This window comes from Bos grunniens, chromosome 16 (assembly GCF_055505025.1).
Source record: "Bos grunniens cultivar Pamir isolate PY7600 chromosome 16, Bosgru_T2T1.0, whole genome shotgun sequence".
NCBI lineage: Eukaryota > Metazoa > Chordata > Mammalia > Artiodactyla > Bovidae > Bos > Bos grunniens.
The window spans coordinates 76,060,944-76,084,466 of NC_141180.1; the positions used below are offsets into that span (position 1 = coordinate 76,060,944).

A 23,523-nucleotide genomic window follows, 5' to 3' on the forward strand; every position below is an offset into this window, starting at 1 on the left:
AGGAGTACAAGAGAATCCAAGGCTTCACCCCATAGCATGATAAACAGAATACAGTACAAAATTACTGAGTATGTGAAGTGGCAGAAAAATGTGACGTATTTTCATGGGAAACAAACAACATCCAAGAGCTGCTAGCATATAGATGATCAATGTAAAGATGATCTGACAAAGATTAAAGCAGCTCTTGTAATCAGTGAGGTGAAGGAAAATAATGCTTCTAATAATCAGAAAAGAAAATCAGTAGAGTAATAGAAAATATTTAAAAAGTTAGATAGAAAACTAAAATATCTGAAAAATATTCACTGGATGGATCATGAAATAGATGAAAGTTGAGAGGAAAGAGTCAATGAACATGACCACAGATCAGTAGCATTTATCCAATTTGAAAAACAAAGAAAAAAGAAACAGGAAAAGGAACAGAGTTCAGGGACTTTGGGAACAAATGTGAAAACATCTTAAGTAATGTAATTGGATTCCCAGGGAAGAAATAAAAGATAAATTAGAGCAGAAAATTATCTGAAGAAATAATGGTCAGAAATGGCTCAATTTTATGAGACACAAAGTTAGAATTTAAGGAATGCAGCAAATCCCAAACTATGTAAACAAAATGATAACCACACCTAAGAACACTGCAGTCAAACTGTTGAAAACCAAAGATACAGATACTATCTTGGAAGCAGCCAAAGAAAAACAGTCATAAGACCAAAGATTCTCATCAAAATTATGGAAATCAGGTGACAAGGAAATAACAAGCTAAAGTTTAGAATGAGGAGAAAATAACAAACTGTGAAACCAGAATTTTATGTATAGAGAAAAATCCTTCAAAAAGGTGATATAAAGGACTTTTCCAATAATAAAATCTAAGAAAATATATTTGTAGCACTTAGAAAATGATAGACTTTTTTTTTTTTTTTTTACTGTTTTAAGTATGCTTTGCTAATTTATCGATTGGACATTATTTAAGATGACACAAAAGGAAGTCATGAAACTTAAAATAATATTTGTAAATAAATATTTATAGGTGACTGAATAAAGACAAAACATTTATTCGAGAGAGTAAAAAGTTTTGCAGCAAATTGGAGAACAAATCTTTCCTAGAAACACTAGAATGTGTTAGTTTATAAAAAAAATCTTGCTAAAAGTAATTCTTGCATTTAGAATTACAAATGCACAGAAAACAAAGTAAAGACTGCATTACATTAAACTTAAAAGCACCTGAGTAAAATGGCCCATCTTGTTTTGTCTTATAAACTGTAAGATTGGACTACATATATAGGTTTCTATAATGTAAGAGATGAAATTCAATTACAACACAAAGTATCTATAACATATATTATCTACCATTAGTTAGTTTGACTTTATGACTGAATTAAGGAAATGGCAACCCACTCCAGTATTCTTGCTTGGGAAATCCCATGGACAGAGAAGCCTGTCAGGCTATATTCCATAGGCTCTCAAAAGAGTCAAATACAATTGAGCGACTAAACAACAAGGAAACTACAAAATTTCATTGAAATTACTTGCAACTGATACCTTTAGAGAAGCAGGGTTCAAATTTGATATACACTTATTATACATACAAAAGTAATTCAGAATGTTCTTCAATAAAATGGTGGTGTTTTTAGTGCTAAGTCACATCACTCTTTTGCAACCCCATGGGCGGGAGCCCGTCAAGCTCCTCTGTCCAACGGATTTTCCAGGCAAGAATACTGGAGTGGGTTGCCATTTCCTTCCCCAGGGGATCTTTCTGACCCAAGGAGAAAACCCATGTCTCCTACACTGGCAAGAAGATTCTTTACCACCAGGGAAGCCCTCTAAAATAAAATAGTTGAAAACAAAACATATAACCAAAACCCCTAAGATACAATAAATTTAAAATATGTTGCTGCCCTTTTAGACTAACAGGTTACTAGAAAGCAAATGATCAAGCCACTGTGTTTTAATCAAATACCTATAGGTTCAGACGGAGAAGACAATGGCACCCCACTCCAGTACTCTTGCCTGGAAAATCCCATGGACAGAGGAGCCTGGTACGCTGCAGTCCATGGGGTCACTAGGAGTTGGACACGACTGAGCGACTTCACTTTCACTTTTCACTTTGATGCATTGGAGAAGGAAATGGCAACGCACTCCAGTGTTCTTGCCTGGAGAATCCCAGGGACAGGGGAGCCTGGTAGGCTACGATCTATGGGGTCACACAGAGTCGGACACGACTGAAATGACTTAGCATAGCATAGCATAGGCTCAGCAATAACTCAGTCTTCAAAAATAATCTGCATCAGAGAAAAGATTTATTAAAGGAGCCTCAGCTTAGCATTCTGGACCTTGGTATCAAAACTCAGAGGACTGTTAGTATAATTTTATCTTCCTGCCATTTTTAAACAGAAAAGTTTTACATTATGTATGGGGCCCATTAAAGAGGAAAACCACAGCCTCAAGATGGTATCACTTGGTGATGTGCTAAAGCCCATCACGCCAACCCTAGATTTAATACCTAACCAGACAGCACTTATGACCTTCACCAGAAGTGTAATCTTAATCAAACAGTTTGGGATTTCCTGGTCAGCAGCAATGAGGTAAGACATCTCTTGGGCCCTGCTCCTACCCCCACAGGAAGAGGAGGTAATCTGCAAGGTAAGATCTTTGCTTCTGGATCAAAATAATCCTCTCTTTCCTTTGCTAATGAGTTTCTGGATCCACTCCCCTTTCTATAAATTCCTTCATTTTTTCTATCACGCATCAGAGCTCCCTTCTAGTTGCTGCTGCTGCTAAGTCGCTTCAGTCGTGTCTGACTCTGTGCGACTGCATAGACGGCAGCCCACCAGGCTCCCCCATCCCTGGGATTCTCCAGGCAAGAACACTGGAGTGGGTTGCCATTTCCTTCTCCAATGAATGAAAGTGAAAAAATAAAGTGAAGTCGCTCAGTCGTGTCCGACTCCCAGCGACCCCATGGACTGCAGCGCACCAGGCCCCTCCCCGTCCATGGGATTTTCCAGGCAAGAGTACTGGAGTGGGGTGCCATTGCTTTCTCCGCTTCTAGTTGCTAGATTGATGCTTTCTGATTCATGAATCACCTATCAAAGCCAATTAAATCTTCAAATGTGCTGGGTTGTATTTTGTTTTTTGATGGACCAAAACATTATCCTGGATTCCAGTTTTAAGGTTATTTGTACTCCCCTGATCTTGACAATGACTTCTCAGGAACTGTAATCCTACTTTGGATTTCTGAGAGTATACTAATTCTCACAGACAAGTACTGGCAAAAACCTGACTGTCTGTGAGAAATTCTAGATACAACGTTATAAGAATGTTACTGGAAACCTGGGGACTGAGCAACAAGGTAACTGGAGTCAATTCACATGCTTACTTTCTCTTTACTTAGAGAGACAGAATCTATTTGGAACTGTTCTTCTCAGAGCTGAAATTCTATATTGTTTTCTAGTGCTTGTTGGTATGAGTGCCAGTCATTTAGCCAAAGCCCTATATCCCTTATGGAGAAGGAAATGGCAACCCACTCCAGTATCCTTGCCTAGAGAATCCTGTGGTCAGAGGAGCCTGGTGGGCTGCTGTCCATAGCGTTGCACAGAGTCAGACATGACTGAAGCGACTTAGCACTACATCCTTTGCTGCTGCTGCTGCTGCTAAGTCGCTTCAGTCACGTCCAACTCTTTTCGACCCCATAGATGGCAGCCCACCAGGCTCCCCCATCCCTGGGATTCTCCAGGCAAGAACACTGGAGTGGGTTGCCATTTCCTTCTCCAATGCATGAAAGTGAAAGGTGAAAGTGAAGTCGCTCAGTTGGGTCTGACTCCCAGCGACCCCATGGACTGCAGCGTACCAGGCTCCTCCGTCCATGGGATTTTCCAGGCAAGAGTACTGGAGTGGGGTACCATTGCCTTCTCCCACTACATCCCTTAAATGAAACCTTTTCATTATTTAAGTCCTCTCCCAAGTTCTGGGGAAATCACAGGCGGTGCTAGTGGTAAAGAATTTGCCGGCAATGCAGGAGACGTAAGATATGCAGGTTCACTTCCAGAGTCAGGAAAATCCCCTGGAGTAGGAAGTGGCAAACCACTCCAGTATTCTTGCCTGGAGAATCCCCAGAGGAGCCTGGTGGGCTATAGACCATGGGACTGCAAAGAGTCGGACACAACTGAATGACTAAGCACACACCCCTTAACACCAAATCCAACTAGAGACTGTAATCCTCTTGAGTGTCTCTCATCTATTTATTCATTTTAAACAGTTATGTCCATATGTCTCAAAATTTCATAAAAATCATTGACAAATGTCAAGTGAATAATAATGAATGTGATTCACAAAGAGGATAGGCTCTCTTGAAACTACATAACTGAAGTCCAGTGAAGAATTTGTCAAGAATTTGCCAAAAGGTATTTCTGGTGAGACTAAAATACAAATTATACTAGTGAACCTCAGGAGTCTTAGCAAGTTTAATAGTCATAGCTTAGAATTCTATGATTTTATAAATTGGTAAGACAGATAATTTTGAAAACAGGTTAACCTCTGGATTGAATAAACAGCAAAATAAAACTGAAAAAACCCTCTAAAGAATATAACTAGGGAATAAAATAATTGAATGATAAAGTGCTAAAGTGTTTTACTGTCCCAAATGAATCTGCTTAAAACAAAACAAACTTAAAAAAAAAAAACTTAAATTGTGAACAGTAGCAGAATATGCTACCCAAAATATGCCTTTTTAGCATAAGGATTATTTTGAGCTGATTATTTTGGAGAAAAAGCAGATACAGGAGGAGTTCTGAAATCAGAGTACAATTCATCCTTTTGTAAGGGAAATTTATATTCAAAAGGGAAATCTTCATTTGTAAGGATATCTTTCTCTTTGTACCAAGAAGGAAGATTACAAATCACAAGAAACTTGATCAGTAGAGAAGGCACCAGACTTAAATCTGCATAATAAGCTTATTGTACTTTTCTGGATAACTACCCAGAATTAGCCTTCCTTCTACCAACCCCTTTCTTTTGTTTCTAGCTGAAGACAATATTTGAGGTGGTGACTTGGGCATTTGGGGGTGCAGGGGTGGGTTTACTCAGTTTTCCTAGGTATCTTCCATGTGGACAAGAGGTACACATGCTATTAAATTTCTGTTTGTTTTGCTCGTGTTAAGCTGTCTTTCATTACAGGTGTTCTCAGTCACAGAGGGTAGAATTTTAGAGGAAAATTATTTTTCTTCCCCTGAAATCCCAAATATTTTATTTCAGCTCTTTTTTCATATTGTCTGAAAGGGTCATACAGGGAAATTACTGAGTGCTCAATGATTATTTGCATTCGATTCTAAGATTTCAAATATTCCAAAATGCATGTAATAATCAGAAAAAAAATACCTTTCACATTTAGGAAGAATCTAATAGTGTGCTCTCAGATTAATTCTTTTTTAGTTACAAAAACTCAGGTCTCTGGAGTTGGATGACCAAGATGACCTTAAAGTTTCCCCCATGCTTGACTTTCTGACAGGTTTCTTCAAAACTGTAGACCCCTGACCTCTCTTTTCTTAGAGTATTTACTTTTGAAAAATTTCAATTATATATTCTTTGTCTGTCCCTTCGAGATGTAAATCTTCTCCCTGGCCTCTTAGCAGTTTTACAACAGAGAAAAGTCTTTCTCAAGGACCTGGGGCCTATCTCTTTGAAATGTGATCATCAAAGGTGAAATTTTCCCCATCTCCAGTCTCTGTGGGCAGAAGGGAGCCTAACTTTCATACAGAACAGTTAGCAAATGATGACCTAATCACACTGACCAAGCTCCCCAACCCAGTACATCAAACTCCTCCAGTCTTTTGATTCAAAGGAGTTGAATTCAATCTCTCCCCCAGGCTTTAGTAGTCTTCCTTGCATGTTCAACTCTCTCTAGTACAATTTTTCTTTGACACTGAGCAGGGTATAAACATAAGTCTGTGAACTACTAACCCTATACTCTTAAGAAGGTTAGATAAAATAGCTACCCTGAGCCTTGGTTTATTAATTGACAAATTGAAGCTAGTAAGAACCTCCTTGCAGGATTGTTGTGAGAAATATATCACATGTATGCAAAAATGTATGTAAGAGGTCTCTAATCTGTAAATGATATTTAGTGATGGCTAATCAACAAGAAAACTAAGAAAACTAACATCATGGCATCTGGTCCCATCACTTCCTGGCAAATAGTGAGGAAACAATAGAAACAGTGACAGACTTTATTTTGGGGGCTCCAAAATCACTGCAGAGGGTGACTTCAGCCATGAAATTAAAAGATGCTTACTCTTGGAAGAAAAGTTATGGCCAACCTAGACAACATATTAAAAAGCAGAAACATTATTTTGCCAACAAAGGTCCATCTAGTCAAGGCTATGGTTTTTCCAGTAGTCAGGTATGGATATGAGAACTACATTATAAAGAAAGCTGAGCTCTGAAGAATTGATGCTTTTGAGCTGTAGTGTTGGAAAGACTCTTGAGAGTCCCTTGGACTGCAAGGAGATCCAACCAGTCCATCCTAAAGGAGATCAGTCCTGGGTGTTCATTGATAGGACTCATGTTGAAGCTGAAACTCCAATACTTTGGCCACCTGATGTGAAGAACTGACTCATTTGAAAAGACCCTGATGCTGGGAAAGATTGAGGGCAGGAGGAGAAGGGGACAACAGAGGATGAGATGGTTGGATGGCATCACTGACTCAATGGACATGGGTTTTGTTAGATTCTGGGAGTTGGTTAGTGATGTACAGGGAGTCCTGGCGTGCTGTCACAAAGAGCTGGACATGACTGACCGACTGAACTGAACTGAATCAATGAGAGGATTATAATGTAGTTCTTTTTCCCTTTTATTTTTAATAAGTCTAAAAATCAATACTGTCAAAAAAAAAATAAAGCTAAAAGAGCAAAGCAAACACTATAAGTTTTTTCAGAATAAGTAAAAATTCACATGCCTAGTTCAGCTAAGCAAATCAAATTCTTTCACCACAGCAAAGAAAGGTTAAAGCGAAAATGAAACTTAGTCACTCAATCATGTCCAACTCTTTGTGATCCCATGGACTGTAGCCCACCAGGCTCCTCTGTCCATGGGGTTCTCCAGGCAAAAATTCTGGAGTGGGTTTCCCTTTCCTTCTCCAGGGGATCTTCCCAACTCAGGGATCAAAACCAGGTCACCTGCATTGCAGGCAGACTGAGCCACCAGGGAAGCCTTAAAAGAAAGACTATCCAGAAGCTAAATTAATTATGCTTTCTGCATTATAATGACTCAGAGAAACACTTAGCTTTGAACAGATTTTTAAATTAAGAGCACATCTACTGATAGAGTGAACAAGATGTTCAAAATTCAAGTGCCTGAAACTTTTTTTCTCTGTTTCATGAACCAATTTTATTTTTAAGACACACATAATTTTTGTTAATAATTTCCTAATCCTTTTTTATTTTTAAATTCCTGAGAGATATCTCAGCATTTAATCAATGATTTTTAAAATATATTTTCTACACCTTACAAATCTTTTTTTTTTTCAATTGAAAGCTTAAGGGCTTGCATGGTGGCTCAGACTCAACAGTAAAGAATTCACCTGCAATGCAGGAGATACGGGTTTGATCCCTGGGTTAGAAGATCTCCTGGAGGAGGGTATGGCAACCCACTCTAGTATTATTGCCTAGAGAATTCCATGGACAGAGGAGTCTGGCGGGCTACAGTCCATGTGTTCACAAAGACTGGGACATGACTGAAACAGAGTCAGGGACCAGGAGAACAGATTGGTTGTCAAGGGGGAGAGGGGTGAGGGACTGAGTGAGAGAGCATTGGATTGCGACTTTGGGGTTAGCAGGTATAAACTGCTAAGACAGATGAAGAACAAGGTCCTACTCTATAGCACAGGGAACTATGTTCAAAATCCTGTGACAAATTATAATGGAAAATAATACTAAACAGAATATATATGTGTGTGTGTGTGTGTGTGTGTGCGTGTGTGTGTATGCTGTTTAGATGTTCAATTGTGCCCAATTCTTTGCAACCCCACAGACTGTAGCCCACCAGACACCTCTATCCATGGGATTTGCCAGGCAAGAATACTGGAGGGTGTTGTCATTTCCTCCTCCAGGGGATCTTCCTGACCCAGGGATCAAATCTGGGTCATCCGCATTGGCAGGCAGATTCTTTACCACTGAGTCATCATATATATACGTATATATATATATATATATATATATATATATAACTGAATCATTTTGCTGTATAACAGTAATTAACACAACATTGTAATTCAAATATACTTCAATAATAAAAAAACCTGAAAACAAATTTTCCCACTTAAACAGAGAAAACTTTCCTCAGTCAGACATTACCCAAAGTTCCTGCTATATTTCTCAGCTCCCACTTAGAAAAACCACTTTTAAAGACTATAATTGCTGAATCCACTTCCTCTTTGATATTCAAATTTATACTTCTATTGTAATAAAAGAAGGTAAAGGTATGAATCTCTCTTTATGCACTACTTGAGCTGCATCCTACAAATTTTGAAATGTTGCATTTTTAAAGAGGTCAAATTTTTAAAGTTTTTTTCATTTTTTGGCCATGCCACCCAACATGTGGGATCATAGTTTCTGGAGTAGGAATCAAACCACAGTGCTCTGCAGTGGAACTACAAAGTCTTAACAACTGAACCACCAGTGAAGTTCATTGTTGCATTTTTCATCACAGTTCTAATTAAAATTTTTCTAATTCTCTTTGTTATTTCATATTTTACCCATGGGTTATTTAGAAATGCATCATTTAATTTTCATATGTGTGGGTATTCTCTGTCAACGTTTATTATTGTTTTCTAGTTAAGTTCTGCTATGAAGAGAAGAGGTGGCAAGAATACACAGAAGAATTATACAAAAAAGATCTTAATGACCCAGATAATCATGATGGTGTGATCACTCACTTAGGGCCAGACATCCTGGAAAGTGAAGTTAAGTGGGCCTTAGGAAACATCACTATGAACAAAGCTAGTGGAGGTGATGGAATTCCAGTTGAGCTATTACAAATCCTAAAAGATGATGCTTGAAAGTGCTCACTTAATATGTCAGCAAATTTGGAAAACTCAGCAGTGGCCACAGGACTGGAAAACGTCAGTTTTCATTCCAATTCCAAAGAAAAACAATGCCAAAGAATGCTCAAACTACCGCATAACTGCACTCATCTTACACACTAGCAAAGTAATGCTGAAAATTCTACAAGGCGGGCTTCAATAGTACACGAACCATGAACTTCCAGATGTTCTAGTAGGATTTAGAAAAGGCAGAGAAACCAGAGGTCAAATTGCCAGCATCATAGAAAAAGTAAGAGAGTTCCAGAAAAACATCTACTTCTGCTTTATTGATTATGCTAAAGCCTTTGACTGTGTGGATCACAACAAATTGTGGAAAATTCTGAAAGAGATGGTAATACCAGACCACCTGACCTGCCTCCTGAGAAATCTGTATGCAGGTCAAGAAGCAACAGTTAATACTGAACATGGAACAATGGACTGGTTCCAAATCGGGAAAGGAGTACGTCAAGTCTGTATATTGTCACCCTGCTTATTTAACTTATATGCAGAGTACATCATGAGAAATGTTGGGCTGGATGAAGAACAAGCTGAAATCAAGATTGCCAGGAGAAATATCAATAACCTCAGATATGCAGATGACACTACTCTGATGGCAGAAAGCAAAGAAGAACTAAGGAGCCCCTTGATGAAAGTGAAAGAGAAGAGTGAAAAAATTGGTTTAAAGCTCAACATTCAGAAAACTAAGATCGTGACATCTGGTCCCATCACTTCATGGCAAATAGATGGGGAGACCATGGAAACAGTGAGAGACTTTATTTTCTTGAGCTCCAAAATCACTGCAGATGGTGACTAGAGTCATGAAATTAAAAGATGCTTACTCCTTGGAAGAAAAGCTATGGCCAACCTAGACAGTATATTAAACAGCAGAGACACTGTTTTGCCAACAAAGGTCCATCTAGTCAAAGCTTTGGTTTTTCCAGTAGTCACGTATGGATGTGAGAGTTGGACAACAGAGAAAGCTGAGCACCGAAGAATTGATGCTTTTGAACTGTGGTATTGGAGAAGACTCTTGAGAGTCCTTTGGACTGCAGGGAGATCCAACCAGTCCATCCTAAAGGAAATCAGTCCTGAATATTCATTGGACGGACTGATGAAGCTGAAACTTCAATCCTTTGGTCACCTGATGTAAAGAACTGACTCACTGGAAAAGACCCTGATGCTAGGAAAGACTGAAGGCAGGAGAAGGGGATGACAGAGGATGAGACGGTTGGATGGCATTACTGACTCAATGGACATGAGTTTGAGTAAACTCCGGAGTTTACTCACATTTACAGGGAGGCCTGACATGCTGCAGTCCATGGGGTTGCAAGAGTTGGACGTAAGTAAGCAACTGAACTGAATTATTGATCAGAGAACATATTCTGTAATTTTTTTTAAATCCAATTATCTGTCTTGACATTTCTTTTGTGATCCAGCCTATGATCCATCTCTGAGTGTTCTATATGCACCTGAAAGGAATACATATTCTGCAGTTGAGTGTAATGCTATGTATGTTGATTAGATCTGCTTGATTTAAATGAGCTCAAGTTTTTACAAGCTGAATGATTTTCTTTCTATTAGTTCTATTAATTACTGAGAAAGGAATACTGAAATGTGTAACAATAACTGTCCTTTTTTATACTTCCTTCCAGCTCTATTATTTCATACTTGATAAGTTTTGAGGTTTCATTTTAAGGTACATACACACTTAGCAGTGTTGTGTCTTCTTCATTCACTGATTCTCTAATAAATATAAAATATTTCTCTTTACCTCTGTTAAAAGTTCCTGCCCTTGAGGTCTTCTTCATCTGTCTTACATAGCCATTCCAGCTTTTGCATGACTAGCTGTGCACACAGTATATCTTTTTATCCTCCTATTTTTAATCTGTTAATAATCATACATTTCCATTTTGAGTGTAATTGCTGTGACAATACTTCCTTTGGTATTCCTTTTACTTCTTCAATATGAAGATCCCTGCCATTCAGTGGTGAGTCTAGTCCATTCATAATTTACAGTTACTAATATGCTTTGGTTTAAATTTACTATAGCACTGTTTTCTATTTGTCTCATTTGATCTTTGTTCTTTTTTTTACCTTTTTGGATTAAGTAAATATTTTTAGTATATCACTTTGTCTTCTATTTTATCCTTATCTATGGTCATTCTAAGTTTTATAATATTAATCTCTATCAAACTCTTCATTCAAATAATATTCAAAGCACAAGAATCTTATGTTAGTATATTTCCACTATTCCTTTCAGTCTTTGTCATATTATTGCCATCCACTTCACTTCTAATTGGAGAAGGAAATGGCAACCCACTCCAGTATTCTTACCTGGACAATTCCATGGACACAGAGCCTGCCGGGCTATATCCATGGAGTCGCAAAGTGTTGGACATGACTGAGCAACTTTACTTTCTTTCTTTCTACTTCTGTGTTTGTTACAAGTGATTTGCTTTGATTTTTGCTTTAAAAAATAAATTATGTTTAAAAAATTAAAGTCATTTATATTTATGTACATATTTACCATTTTTGCTGTCTTTATTTCTTCATATAAATCTAAGTTCTCAAAAGACATCATTTCTTTTCATTGAAGAACTTAAAAAAAATGGAGGTCTATTGTTTGTAGGTTTTAGTTGTATAAAAATATTTTTATTATGCCTTTCCTTTAGTGAGATATTTTTACGGGAAATGAAATAGCACAGACAACTTTTTAAAGCAGTCTTAAACAGTTGTCCAGTTGTCTTCTATCAAAATTGTTTATTCTTCTGTATGTAATGTATCTTATTTTATAGCTACAGTTCAGTTTACCTTATTGATTTTCAGAAATTTATTACAAGCATCAATCCAGCTTTTAAGATAATTATACTTTAGATTTGTTTGGTGAATATGTGGTTTTATAATTTTTATCACAATTGTAATAATTTCACCCACTTTATCTTTATTTGTTTTCTGCCCAGAAGGGAAAACTTGCTGTCCTAATCTTCAACTACATTGGGGTACGCTGATTTCATCTTTTTCTATCAGCAAACCTCCCTTCTCACACTTGAGAGTCTTCTGCTCAGCTGTTATCCTAGGATCTGCTTTGACCATACCATGGGAATTCCCATTCCTCCCCTGAGCTGTTTTTATCCTCACTCACTCCCTGCTGCTGCTGCTAAGTCACTTCAGTCATGCCCGACTCTGTGCGACCCCATAGATGGCAGCTCACTAGGCTCCTCTGTCCCTGGGATTCTCCAGGCAAGAACACTGGAGTAGGTTGCCATTTCCTTCTCCAATGCATGAAAGTGAAAAGTGAAAGTGAAGTCGCTCAGTCATGCCCGAGTCTTAGCAACCCCATGGACTGCAGCCTACCAGGCTCCTCCATCCTTGGGATTTTCCAGTCAAGAGTACTGGAGTGGGGTGCCATTGCCCTCTCTGCACTCACTCCCTAGTTGGAGTAAAACACAGCTCCCAACAGCTTCCTGACAACTGTGCAATTTTGAAAACCTTTAACATCTATAAATATATTTCTATCTATCTGAAGTTTTGCCAGGATAGAGAATTCCATCTGGAAACATATTTTCCCCTCAGAATTTTGAAAGCCTTGCCCCATTGTCTTCTGGCTTCTGGTGTTATTGCTAAGTCTGAAGCATTCTGATTCTCCATCCTTGGGCTGAGTGCTTTCTTCCTGACTTCCCTGATGGCTCAGGTGGTAAAAATTCTGCGTTCAATGCAGGAGTTGATCCCTGGGTCAGGAAGATGCCCTGGAGAAAGGAGTGGCTACCCACTCCAGTATTCTTGCCTAGAGAATCTCATGAACAAAGGAGTCTGGCGGGCTACATTCCATGGGGTCCCAAAGAATCAGACACGACTGGGTGACTAAGCACACACACGGGTTGAGTGTTTCCTTCTTGACTCTATCTTTTCTTAATTTCGTTCTGAATTTCTCTGGCAAGCATGTCTTTTTTAGTCATTAATCTGAAATAAGTGGGCCCTCTCAACAATTTTATTCTGAGAAATTTGATTGTTTTAATTCTGTTTTTTTATATCTTTGATAATAATTTCCCCCACTTTTTTTCCAGACCATGTTCTGAAATTCTTACCATATGGATATTGTTTCTTCCTGAACACTCCTTTAATTTTCTCTTATTTGACTCTCCTTCTCCATTATTTGGTTTTATTATTCATTTTATTATTCTTCATTCTTTCAATGTCTTTAGATTTATCTTCTGAATATTTTATTTAATTTTTTCATACCTACATTTAATTTTCATAAGCTCTTCTTGGTTTACCAGATGTTCTTGCTTTTTTTTCAATTTGTTTTCTTCTATAGCATACTCTTCTTTTAAACATGTATACTTCTCTCATCTTCTCAACTACTGTATTACTAAAGATGGGATATTGTATATTTTAAAATTGATTTTTTTCTCCCAGAATCCTATGGTGTCATTTGGTTTTCTCTGAATTCTTCTTTCCTGTATGCTTTTTGCTTGGCTGTTACTTAGTTCCTTCTTTTTCTTGTTAGGAATTTCCTTAAATGTCTAGGGATCACTGTTGTCTGAACATATGTAGGAGTGAAGCACTCAGAAGCTCCTTGGGACATGAGTGAACACAGGACCTTACTTTCATGTCATATGTACATACACACACACTTGGAAAGAATGCTTCCTGCCCCATAAGTGTCTACCAACCAGTCTTGCTGCACCAATCAGCCCAGCACCAAGGGGTGCCCTGCTGGATGTTCCTGGATGGGCCCATCCCACCATCTGTACCTCCAAGAGGCCTGAGCTCTTCCCACCATGAGTGGGTAGAGGAAACAGTCTCTTGCATTTCCCATCCGCTAACTGCTTCAGTAACTCACTCTAACCTTCTCTGAAATGATACTGAATCAGAGAATTTCTCTTCTGATGTTTTGTTCCCAGGGGGCATCGTGGGTCACGAGTTTTGCTGCAGGTTACTTTCCCTCCCTTTATTCCTGGGCAGCCAGAGTGTTTATTTTGGCCAAATTTGCCAACTCCTAGAGTAAATCTCTTGTCCCAGGATGAGGAAAGGGACCAGCAATGACCATGTGAAAGGGTTCAGGGAATCTAATTACTTCTCTTAAAGACTTTTAACCACTGTCCATATATTTAGTCGTATGTATAACCTTACTTGCAGAGGCATCTGATACCTCTATTCCTGTCACTTTAGTCTCCACTGCATAAAGCAGCCTGCTTCTGACTTGTTTCCTCTCCTTTCTCAGCTTAAATGTTACCTTCTTTCTGTCTGTTAAGTCAGCTACCACCCATCCATCTGCTTTGTAGCTTCCACACGTGTATCCGTGTCACCTCATGTACCATCTCTTCTGTCCTGAGTGAAGTCTTTTTATTCACAACCTGTCAATATCCTACAGTGTCAGGAGGAAATGGAATGCAATTGTTGAATTGAAAGCTTTCAAATTCAGCTTGGAAAGGGTATACCAAAATTATATATTTATTTCCTATATTTACTCCCCCTTGTTACATAGCTATAGGAAGACTACAAGTATTTTGAAACTAAGTTACCACTTGAGAGTCCCACGCTTCGCAGCTAAATAATTACAGAAACATAAGGTAGAATATGTTCAATTCCAGTTCATTTATGCAATACAGAGGTTTGGAGCATCTAATGAGCTGACCTAATTAAGAAACTATTGCAATAATGCATAAGTGGAGCCAGGAGAGTCATGTCTGAATTAAGACAGTAACTGTTGAAGAAGGAGGGGAGCAAATGAATTTCAAAACATATATATGTTTTAAAGAGAAATATTTTACAAATTTTGCAATCATTCGTCTGGTCTGTGGCCATGAATCAGTTTGCTTTTTTGAGGTTTAGTTGCTAGTCAAGTATGACTCTTTTGTGACCACATGGACTATAGCCTGCCAGGCTCCTTTGTCCATGGGATTTCCCAGACAAGAATACTGCAGAATGACAGTTGCCAAAATGGGTTGCCATTTCCTTTTCCAGGGGGATCTTCTAGACCAGAGATTGAACCTGCATCTACTGCACTGGCAGGTAGATTCTTTATCACTGAGCCACTTGGGAAGACAGTTTGCTCAGGCTGCGGTAACAAACAACCACAAACTTGGTGGCTTAATGAAAATGTATTGTCTCGACATTCTGAAGGTCAGAGCTCAAAAGCAAGATGTTCGTAAGGCTGGTTCCTCCAGAGAGCTGTGCGGGAAGCCTCTCTCCCAGCTTACAGAAGGCTGTCTTCACATACACACGGCATTCGTTATTCATCTGTCACCACATTTCCTCATTTTTCAAGGACACAGCTCAAACAGGAGTAAGGCCTACTGTAATAAACTCATTATAACTTGATTATATCTATTAAGACTTTATCACCAAGTAAATTCACCACATGAGCAGCGGATGTGTGGTGCAGGAGCGGCCAAGAGAAGATACCCCACGTCCAAGGTCAGGAGCAGTGACAGAGAGGAGATACCCCAAGTCCAAGGTAAGAGAAACCCAAGTAGGACAGTAGGCACTGAGAGAGGGCATCAGAGGGCAGAGAGACTGAAACCACAATCACAGAAAACTAGCCAATCTGATCACATGGACCATAGCATTGGCTAACTCAATGAAATTAAGCCATGCTGTGTGGGGCCACCCAAGATGGTTGGGTCATGGTGGAAAGGTCTGACAGAACGTGGTCCACTAGAGAAGGGAATGGCAAACCACTTCAGTATTCTTGCCTTGAGAACCCCATGAACAGTATGAAAAGGCAAAAAGATAGGACACTGAAAGATTAACTCCCCAGGTCAGTAGGTGCCCAATATGCTAATGGAGATTAGTAGAGAAATAACTCCAGAAAGAATGAAGGGATGGAGCCAAAGCAAAAACAACACCCAGCTGTGGATGTAACTGGTGATAGAAGCAAGGTCCAATGCTGTAAAGAGCAATATTGCATAGGAACCTGGAATGTTAGGTCCATGAATCAAGGCAAATTGGAAGTGGTCAAACAGGAGATGGCAAGAGTGAATGTCTACATTCCAGGAATCAGCGAACTCAGATGGACTGGAATGGGTAAATTTAGCTCAGATGACCATTATATCTACTACTGTGGGCAGGAATCCCTTAGAAGAAATGGAGTAGCCATCATACTCAACAAAAAAGCCCCAAAAGCAGTACTTGGATGCAATCTCAAAAATGACAGAATGATCTCTGTTCATTTCCAAGGCAAACCATTCAATATCACAGTAATCCAAGTCTATGCCCCAACTAGTAATGCTGAGGAAGCTGAAGTTGAATGGTTCTATGAAGACATACAAAACCTTTTAGAACTAACACCCAAAAAAGATGTCCTTTTCATTATAGGGAACTGGAATGCAAAAGTAGGAAGTCAAGAAACACCTAGAGTAACAGGCAAATTTGGCCTTGGAATACAGAATGAAGCAGGGCAAAGGCTAATAAGAGTTTTGCCAAGAAAAAGACTGGTGATAGCAAACACGGTCTTCCAACAACACAAGAGAAGGCTCTACACATGGACATCACCAGATGGCCAACAACAAAACCAGATTGATTATATTCTTTGCAGCCAAAGATGGAGAAGCTCTATACATTGAGCAAAATAAGACCAGGAACTGACTGTGGCTCAGATCATGAACTACTTATTGCCCAATTCAGCATTAAGTTGAAGAAAGTGGGGAAAACCACTAGACCAATCAGGTATGACCTAAATCAAATCCCTTATGATTATACAGTGGAAGTGAGAAATAGATTCAAGGGATGAGATCTGATAGACAGAGTGCCTGAAGAACTATGGACAGAGGTTTGTGACACAGGAGACAGGGATCAAGACCATCTCCAAGAAAAAGACATGCAAAAAAGCAAAGTGGCTGTCTGAGGAGGCCTTACAAATAGCTGAGAAAAGAAGAGAAGCAAAAGGCAAAGGAGAAAAGGAAAAATAAACCCATTTGAATGCAGAGTTCCAAAGGATAGCAAGGAGAGATAAGAAGGCCTTCCTCTGCGATCAACGCAAAGAAATAGAAAAAAACAATAGAATAAGAAAGACTAAAGATCTCTTCAAGAAAATTAGAGATACCAAGGTAGGATTCCATGCAAAGATGGGTTCAATAAAGGAAAGAAATAGTATGGACCTAACAGAAGCAGAAGATATTAAGAAGGGTTGGCAAGAATACACAGAAGAACTGTACAAAAAAGATTTTCACGATCCAGATAATCAAGATGGTGTGATCCCTCACCTAGAGCCAGACATCCTGGAATGTGAGGTCAAGTAGGCCTTAGAAAGCATCATTACAAACAAAGCTAGTGGAGGTGATTGAATTACAGTTGAGCTATTTCAAATCCTAAAAGATGATGCTGTGAAAGTGCTGCACTCAATATGCCAGCAAATTTGGAAAACTCAGCAGCGGCCACAGGACTGGAAAAGGTCAGTTTTCATTCCAATCTCAACAAAAGGCAAGGCCAAAGAATGTTCAAACTACTGAACAATTGCACTCATCTCACACTCTAATAAAGTAATGTTCAAAATTCTCAAGCCAGGCTTCAGCAATATGTGAACCATGAATTCCAGATGTTCAAGCTGGATTTAGAAAAGGCAGAGGAACCAGAGATCAAATTGCCAACATCCGATGGATCATTGAAAAAGCAAGAGAGTTCCAGAGAAACATCTATTTCTGCTTTATTGACTATGCCAAAGCCTTTGACTGTGTGGATCACAATAAACTGTGGAAAATTCTAAAAGAGATGGGAATACCAGACCACCTGACCTGCCTCTTGAGAAACCTGTATACAGATCAGGAAGCAACAGTTAGAACTGGACATGAAATAACAGGCTGGTTCCAAATAGGAAAAGGAGTACATCAAGGCTGTATATTGTCACCCTCCTTATTTAACTTATATGCAGAGTACATCATGAGAAACGCTGGGCTGGATGAAGCACAAGCTGGAATCAAGATTGCCGGGAGAAATATCAGTAATTTCAGATATGCATAGGACACCACCCTTATGACAGAAAGTGATGAAGAACTAAAGAGCCTTTTGATGAAAGTGAAAGAGGAGAGTGAAAAGATTGGATTAAAGCTTAACATTCAGAAAACTAAGATCATGGCATCTGGTCCCATCATGGCAAATAGATAGGGAAACAGTGAAAACATTGGGTAACTTTATGTTGGGGGTCTCCAAAATCACTGCAGATGGTGACTGCAGCCATGGAATTAAAAGACACTTACTCCTTGGAAGGACAGTTTTTACCAACCTAGACAGCATATTAAAAAGCAGAGACATTACTTTGTCAATAAAGGGCTGTCTAGTTATGGCTATGGTTTGTCCAGTAGTCATGTATGGATGTGAAAGTTGGACTATAAAGAAAGCTGATCGCCAAAGTATTGATGCTTTTGAACTGTGGTGTTGGAGAAGACTCTTGAGAGTCCCTTGGACTGCAAGAAGATCCAACCAGTCCATCCTAAGGGGAGATCAGTCCTGGGTGTTCTTTGGAAGGACTAATGTTGAATCTGAAACTCCAATATTTTGGTCACCTGATGCAAAGGGCTGACTCATTTGAAAAGACCCTGATATTGGGAAAGTTTGTGAGCGGGAGGAGAAGGGGACATCAGAGGATGAGATGGTTGGATGGCATCACCCACTCATTGGACATGAGTTTGTGTGGACTCCGGGAGTTGGTGATGGACAGGGAGACCTCACGTGCTGCGATTCATGGGGTCACAAAGAGTCAGACACGACTGAGTGACTGAACTGAACTGAACTGAAGTTAGTTTAAGGGCCTCCCTGGGTTCTTTAGTGGTAAAGAACCCACCTGCCAATGCAGGAGACATAAGAGATGTGGGTTTGTTCTTTGGGTCTGGAAGATCCCCTGGAGGAGGGCATAGCAACCCACTCCAGTATTCTTGCCTGGAGAATCCCATGGAGAGAGGAGCCTGGAGAGCTACCATCCATGGGGTTACAAAGAATCAGACACGATTGAAGTGACTTAGCACACATGAATGCAAGTTAGTTTAAAAAGGAATAAAACGTTTAAGTAAATTAGAGTGAGGACGATGCAAAGCCTACCACATTCAGGACCTGTAGTCCTAAAGTAATGTAACAGATCACACCTATTAGATGGTCCAGAAAAGTGCAAATCATGTCCCTAAAAGACCCACACATGGTTTGTCTTTTCCCCAGTCACTGCAGAAGGCACCACATTTCTCATCTGTCTGTGTACCACAGATATGACTACAGATGGACTCACTAGTTTAAAACACAGGAGTTAATAGGACATCCTCAACATAAAGGAGTAAAGCATTTTTTTAAAGTAGTGAAATTAAAATGCATTTACAGAAAAAAGCTATAAGTTGGTAATTACAAAGTTTGATTGTTAGTTTATTGAATTTTAGACCATAAATGTATCATGGAGATCATATAAGCTGGAGATTACCAAACTGGGAGGTGCATCAAGATCACCTGGTGATCTTTTAAAAATACACGGCTTCCCAGTTCCCACCCTACATATCCTGAATAGGATTTTCACAAATGCATACTTTTTTAGAAATGCTCCAACTGATATTTTGCAGACTGCCTGATCCATATGCCTCGCTTTTAAGTTGAGGAAATTGAGATCATTATAACAAAATCACATAGCATAGAATATATTTAATTAAAAATGATCTAGTTCTGTTTATATATGACTCATTTCATTTTGATCAACAGAAAATCCAGATTAGTAGTAGAAAGTACTTCAAGAATATTTTTGTTGATATAATCGATGCAGCTATTCTTATTTTTTTGGCAAGATAGATTAGAGATTTACTTCAGTAAAATTTTAAGGCCATCCATATTTAATAGTGGTAGACTACAAAAATTAATAAAATCTCGTAAGGCAAAAAGAACAATTTACTAAAAGAGATTTTAGAAACTTACAGATGATGTCCTGTCCACTTCACAACGGCTGCTCAGAATAAAACAGGCCTCAGCATCATCCATCCTAAATGCAGACAGAAAAGGAAAATAATCACACATTGACATATCTATGTGCCATCTGAAAAACAGAATTCCAATACTCAGTCCAGGGCATACAAAGTACACATAAACTATGAACATCCTTAAGTTAAATGAAAGTAGGATTTCTTGCAGATCATGATTATAAACAAAATAATTGTTGACTTGGCTGTATAAGATAGCAGTTCATAATGACAGAAGTTAAAAAAAGTCAAATTTTATTTTCTCTTTTATCATTATATATATATTTTTCATATATATATACTTCTATAAGTTAAGGGAGTTTATAGGCCTTTGTTTTAGATGGATTACTTTTTGACTGCAATGCATCAACAAAACTAAGAGAGAGGATATGCGGCCACTTAGTATTCATAAGCCAAACTCTACTGCACATTTATATTTACTAGAGATGAATCATCATCTTGTTCCAAACCCCTTCCCCTCACGCTAAACTTCTATATTTCTTATATGTAATAATAAACCATAAGCATGCTTCAGTGCTTGGTAAGCAATGTTCTAAAAACATAACATTGTGTATTTTTAAAATGAGCAACTATTTGCCTTTCTGGTTCATTACAGTAGAAAAAATTTTTTCCTCCAACGTATTTTCTATGGATAAAAATGATAAAAGTCTATGAAATTAGACCAAATCAAACAGTTTTGGACAAGTGTGAAGTTGTCATGATTATTAAGACAATTGTATACCATTTTTTATACATCATATTCAACAAAGCAACTCAAACTCATGCAACTGACCTTTGGAAATGGTTTGGAGAATTTTACTCCTTGTCTTGCGTGGGAATTGTGCTGAAGAATGTGTTAGTTAACATTAAATCCCAAATTTCTACATGACATAGGATAAGAAATGAACATAAAAATGGTACCATCTTTCTTAACTCAATTTTCTGAGAATTACCAGCCTGCTGCCTCTCACTCATCCACATTCTCCTTTTTCATACCTATGGAGGAATGTTTCTGGTAAATGTGACTGATTTGGCTAAGAAACAATCATTAATATTATTAATACTAAATGGAGTTGTGCTAATCCTGCCTCAGTCATGCAGTCGTATCCAACTCTTTGAGACTCCATGGACTGTAGCCCACCAGGCTCCTCTGTCTATGGGATATTTCCAGGCAAGAATACTGGAATGGGTTGCCGTTTCCTACTCCAGGGGATCTTCCCAACCCAGGGATTGAACCCACGACTCCTGTGTCTCCTGCATTCGTAAGTGGATTCTTCACCACTATGCTACCTGAGAAGTGCATTAATCCTCGGTATTATCTAGCTAAGATGCCAATAGCTAATCCTAATAGCTTAGATTAATTGATTAGGTAGTCAAAAGGCTTCATTTATCACAGAAATTCATATTGAACATAAAATGGGCATTACTCATTCTTATCAAATGAAGAACTTAATTCATTACAATATATTAAGTATATTTATTATCTATACAGATGAATATAAAGATCCAGATTATATTACTGTTTAAGCAACTATTTCTTTACAGTTCCTGAATAATGAGTATAGATAGCAGATTGTTAGCAAGCACCTAATGCTGTGTTTTACTTGAGGTACTGGGAGACTATGATTTATTCTAGAATTGTCATGTGTATAGTGACAATATATATGAAGTATGCAATCCACTACAGATGCTGATATATTCTCAAAGAAGTTTAATTTTCCAATTATGTACAATTCATTATAGCCTGGTAGTTTCTACTGACTCTTTTTGTTTCACAAATTGTTAAATCATTGAAAAAATTCTCAGCTAAATTGACCTATTATATATAAATCTAACATAATGTTAGAGTTCCTGTTATGAGCTATCTAGTCAACTTTTGCAGGAATAAGCAGCAGAAAGAAGTTTGGGAGTTTTTATCTGTTCTTTTCCATCATCCACACACACACACACACAAAACCCATACACACACAAATACAAGCATACAGAGGACATGTATAAAGAAACACAAAACACACACAAACATATGGAGAACATGCACCAACACACACACCAACACACATACTCAAGCCATCTGGGAAGAATCAAAACAACAAAAAAGAAAAAAATCACTTATGCTATGAAATTCAAGGAAGAGACTTTTAAACCTAACAGAGTCTGTAGGACAACTCAAAGATAAACACGAAGATATATTTAAAAGCTACAAAACAAGAGAAAACATTGAGCGAAGCCACCTCCACTAAGAATCTCTTCTGGCTTCTGAAACTATGGAGGGTGTTTTGCAGAGGCCCTGATTCCTGGAGTCTGCAGTCTAACCAACCACACTCTCACTCTGCTCCCACACTGCAGTGACCCCCCCAAGACCGTGACAAAGCTATAAGACTATGTCATCTTTAATCCAGGGGGATGGCACCTGCACAAGAAGAAGACAGCAACTAAGACCGCTGTCACCCTCCTGATTTCTCCAGTCCCCAAGGACTCTTTCATCTCAGACACCAGGGAACACAAGTATTATCTGCCCAGTATATAATACAAACTCCTTAAAATCTAAACCCTGACTCACACTGCTTTGGCATATCACATAGTGTTTAGCCCAAGAGTTTTATTTATCGAATAAAAACAATATCCAGGAATTTGGAGACTACTCTCGCTGAATCTGGATAACTCAGTTCATCTCCCAGCACCCTGAGATGATACCACCCCACCACACTTCTCAATGTGTTGTGTGGACATGGTCTGATGAACAACCCTGCACTGAGAAAGAGGAGCAAATAAGCTGATTTTATATTTTTAATCTTCCTATTTGAAAAAGCAAAGTTTGTTTTCAAAAACACATCTCACAGTAGTGAAACTGCTAAAATTTGGAGGAGAGAAAAGATATTATAACACTACAAGATGGAAAGTGTAAATACTTACTTTGCTCTCAACAGATCCTGGTCTTTAAGGGCCGAACCTTGAAGGTAGATAACTCTTTGTGACCACATTGGAATCTGGAGGATCCTTCGGACCTGCACATCCATTTCAGTAGGACACAAAATCACCACATAATAATCCTACTCAAAACAAAGTGGGCAATGGGATAGAAACAATAATGCTTTGTTTTATACTAGATAGGTAAATAGAATATCTATGAACATTTTGAAATATGATAAAAGAGAAATGAACTCTTAATAATAAATCAAAGTTTGCATTTAAAACTGGGGCATATGTTAAATAACATGAGATGGTAATAAACATAACAGACAAACATACAAAAATCTCATAAATCAGCATGTTCATCCTGACTTTTTTCAATTTACTTAGTATCAAGAAGAAAAGATAAATCAGTGCATACACTCAGCACACATTTCGGCCTATGAAATTTTCAATTTTGACTTCAGGGTGTGAAAGTGTTAGTCACTCAGTCGTGTCCGACTCTTTGATGCCATGGACTGTAGCCTGCCACGCTCCTTTCTCCACGGAATCCTCCAGGCAAGAATGCTGAAGCGAGTTGCCATTCCCTTCTCTGGGGGATCTTCCTGACCAAGGGATTGAACC

General features: G+C 38.5%; 1 protein-coding gene across 15 annotated transcripts in view; it reads right to left on the reverse strand.

The window, feature by feature from the left end:
• The window catches only part of KCNT2 (potassium sodium-activated channel subfamily T member 2), a 431,812-nt gene that overhangs the window by 184,993 nt on the left and 223,296 nt on the right, over window positions 1–23,523 (reverse strand). For all 15 annotated transcript variants that reach the window (XR_015143756.1, XR_015143755.1, XR_015143754.1 and 12 more), the window contains exons 11-12: window positions 22,903–23,039; window positions 19,949–20,012 (exon numbers count right to left, since the gene is read on the reverse strand). Coding sequence is in view for 8 of the 15 variants with exons in the window: in XM_086345575.1 (XP_086201701.1) it covers window positions 19,949–20,012; window positions 22,903–23,039 (201 nt within the window). In the remaining 7 variants the exon portion in view is untranslated. The remainder of the gene's footprint in view (window positions 1–19,948; window positions 20,013–22,902; window positions 23,040–23,523) is intronic.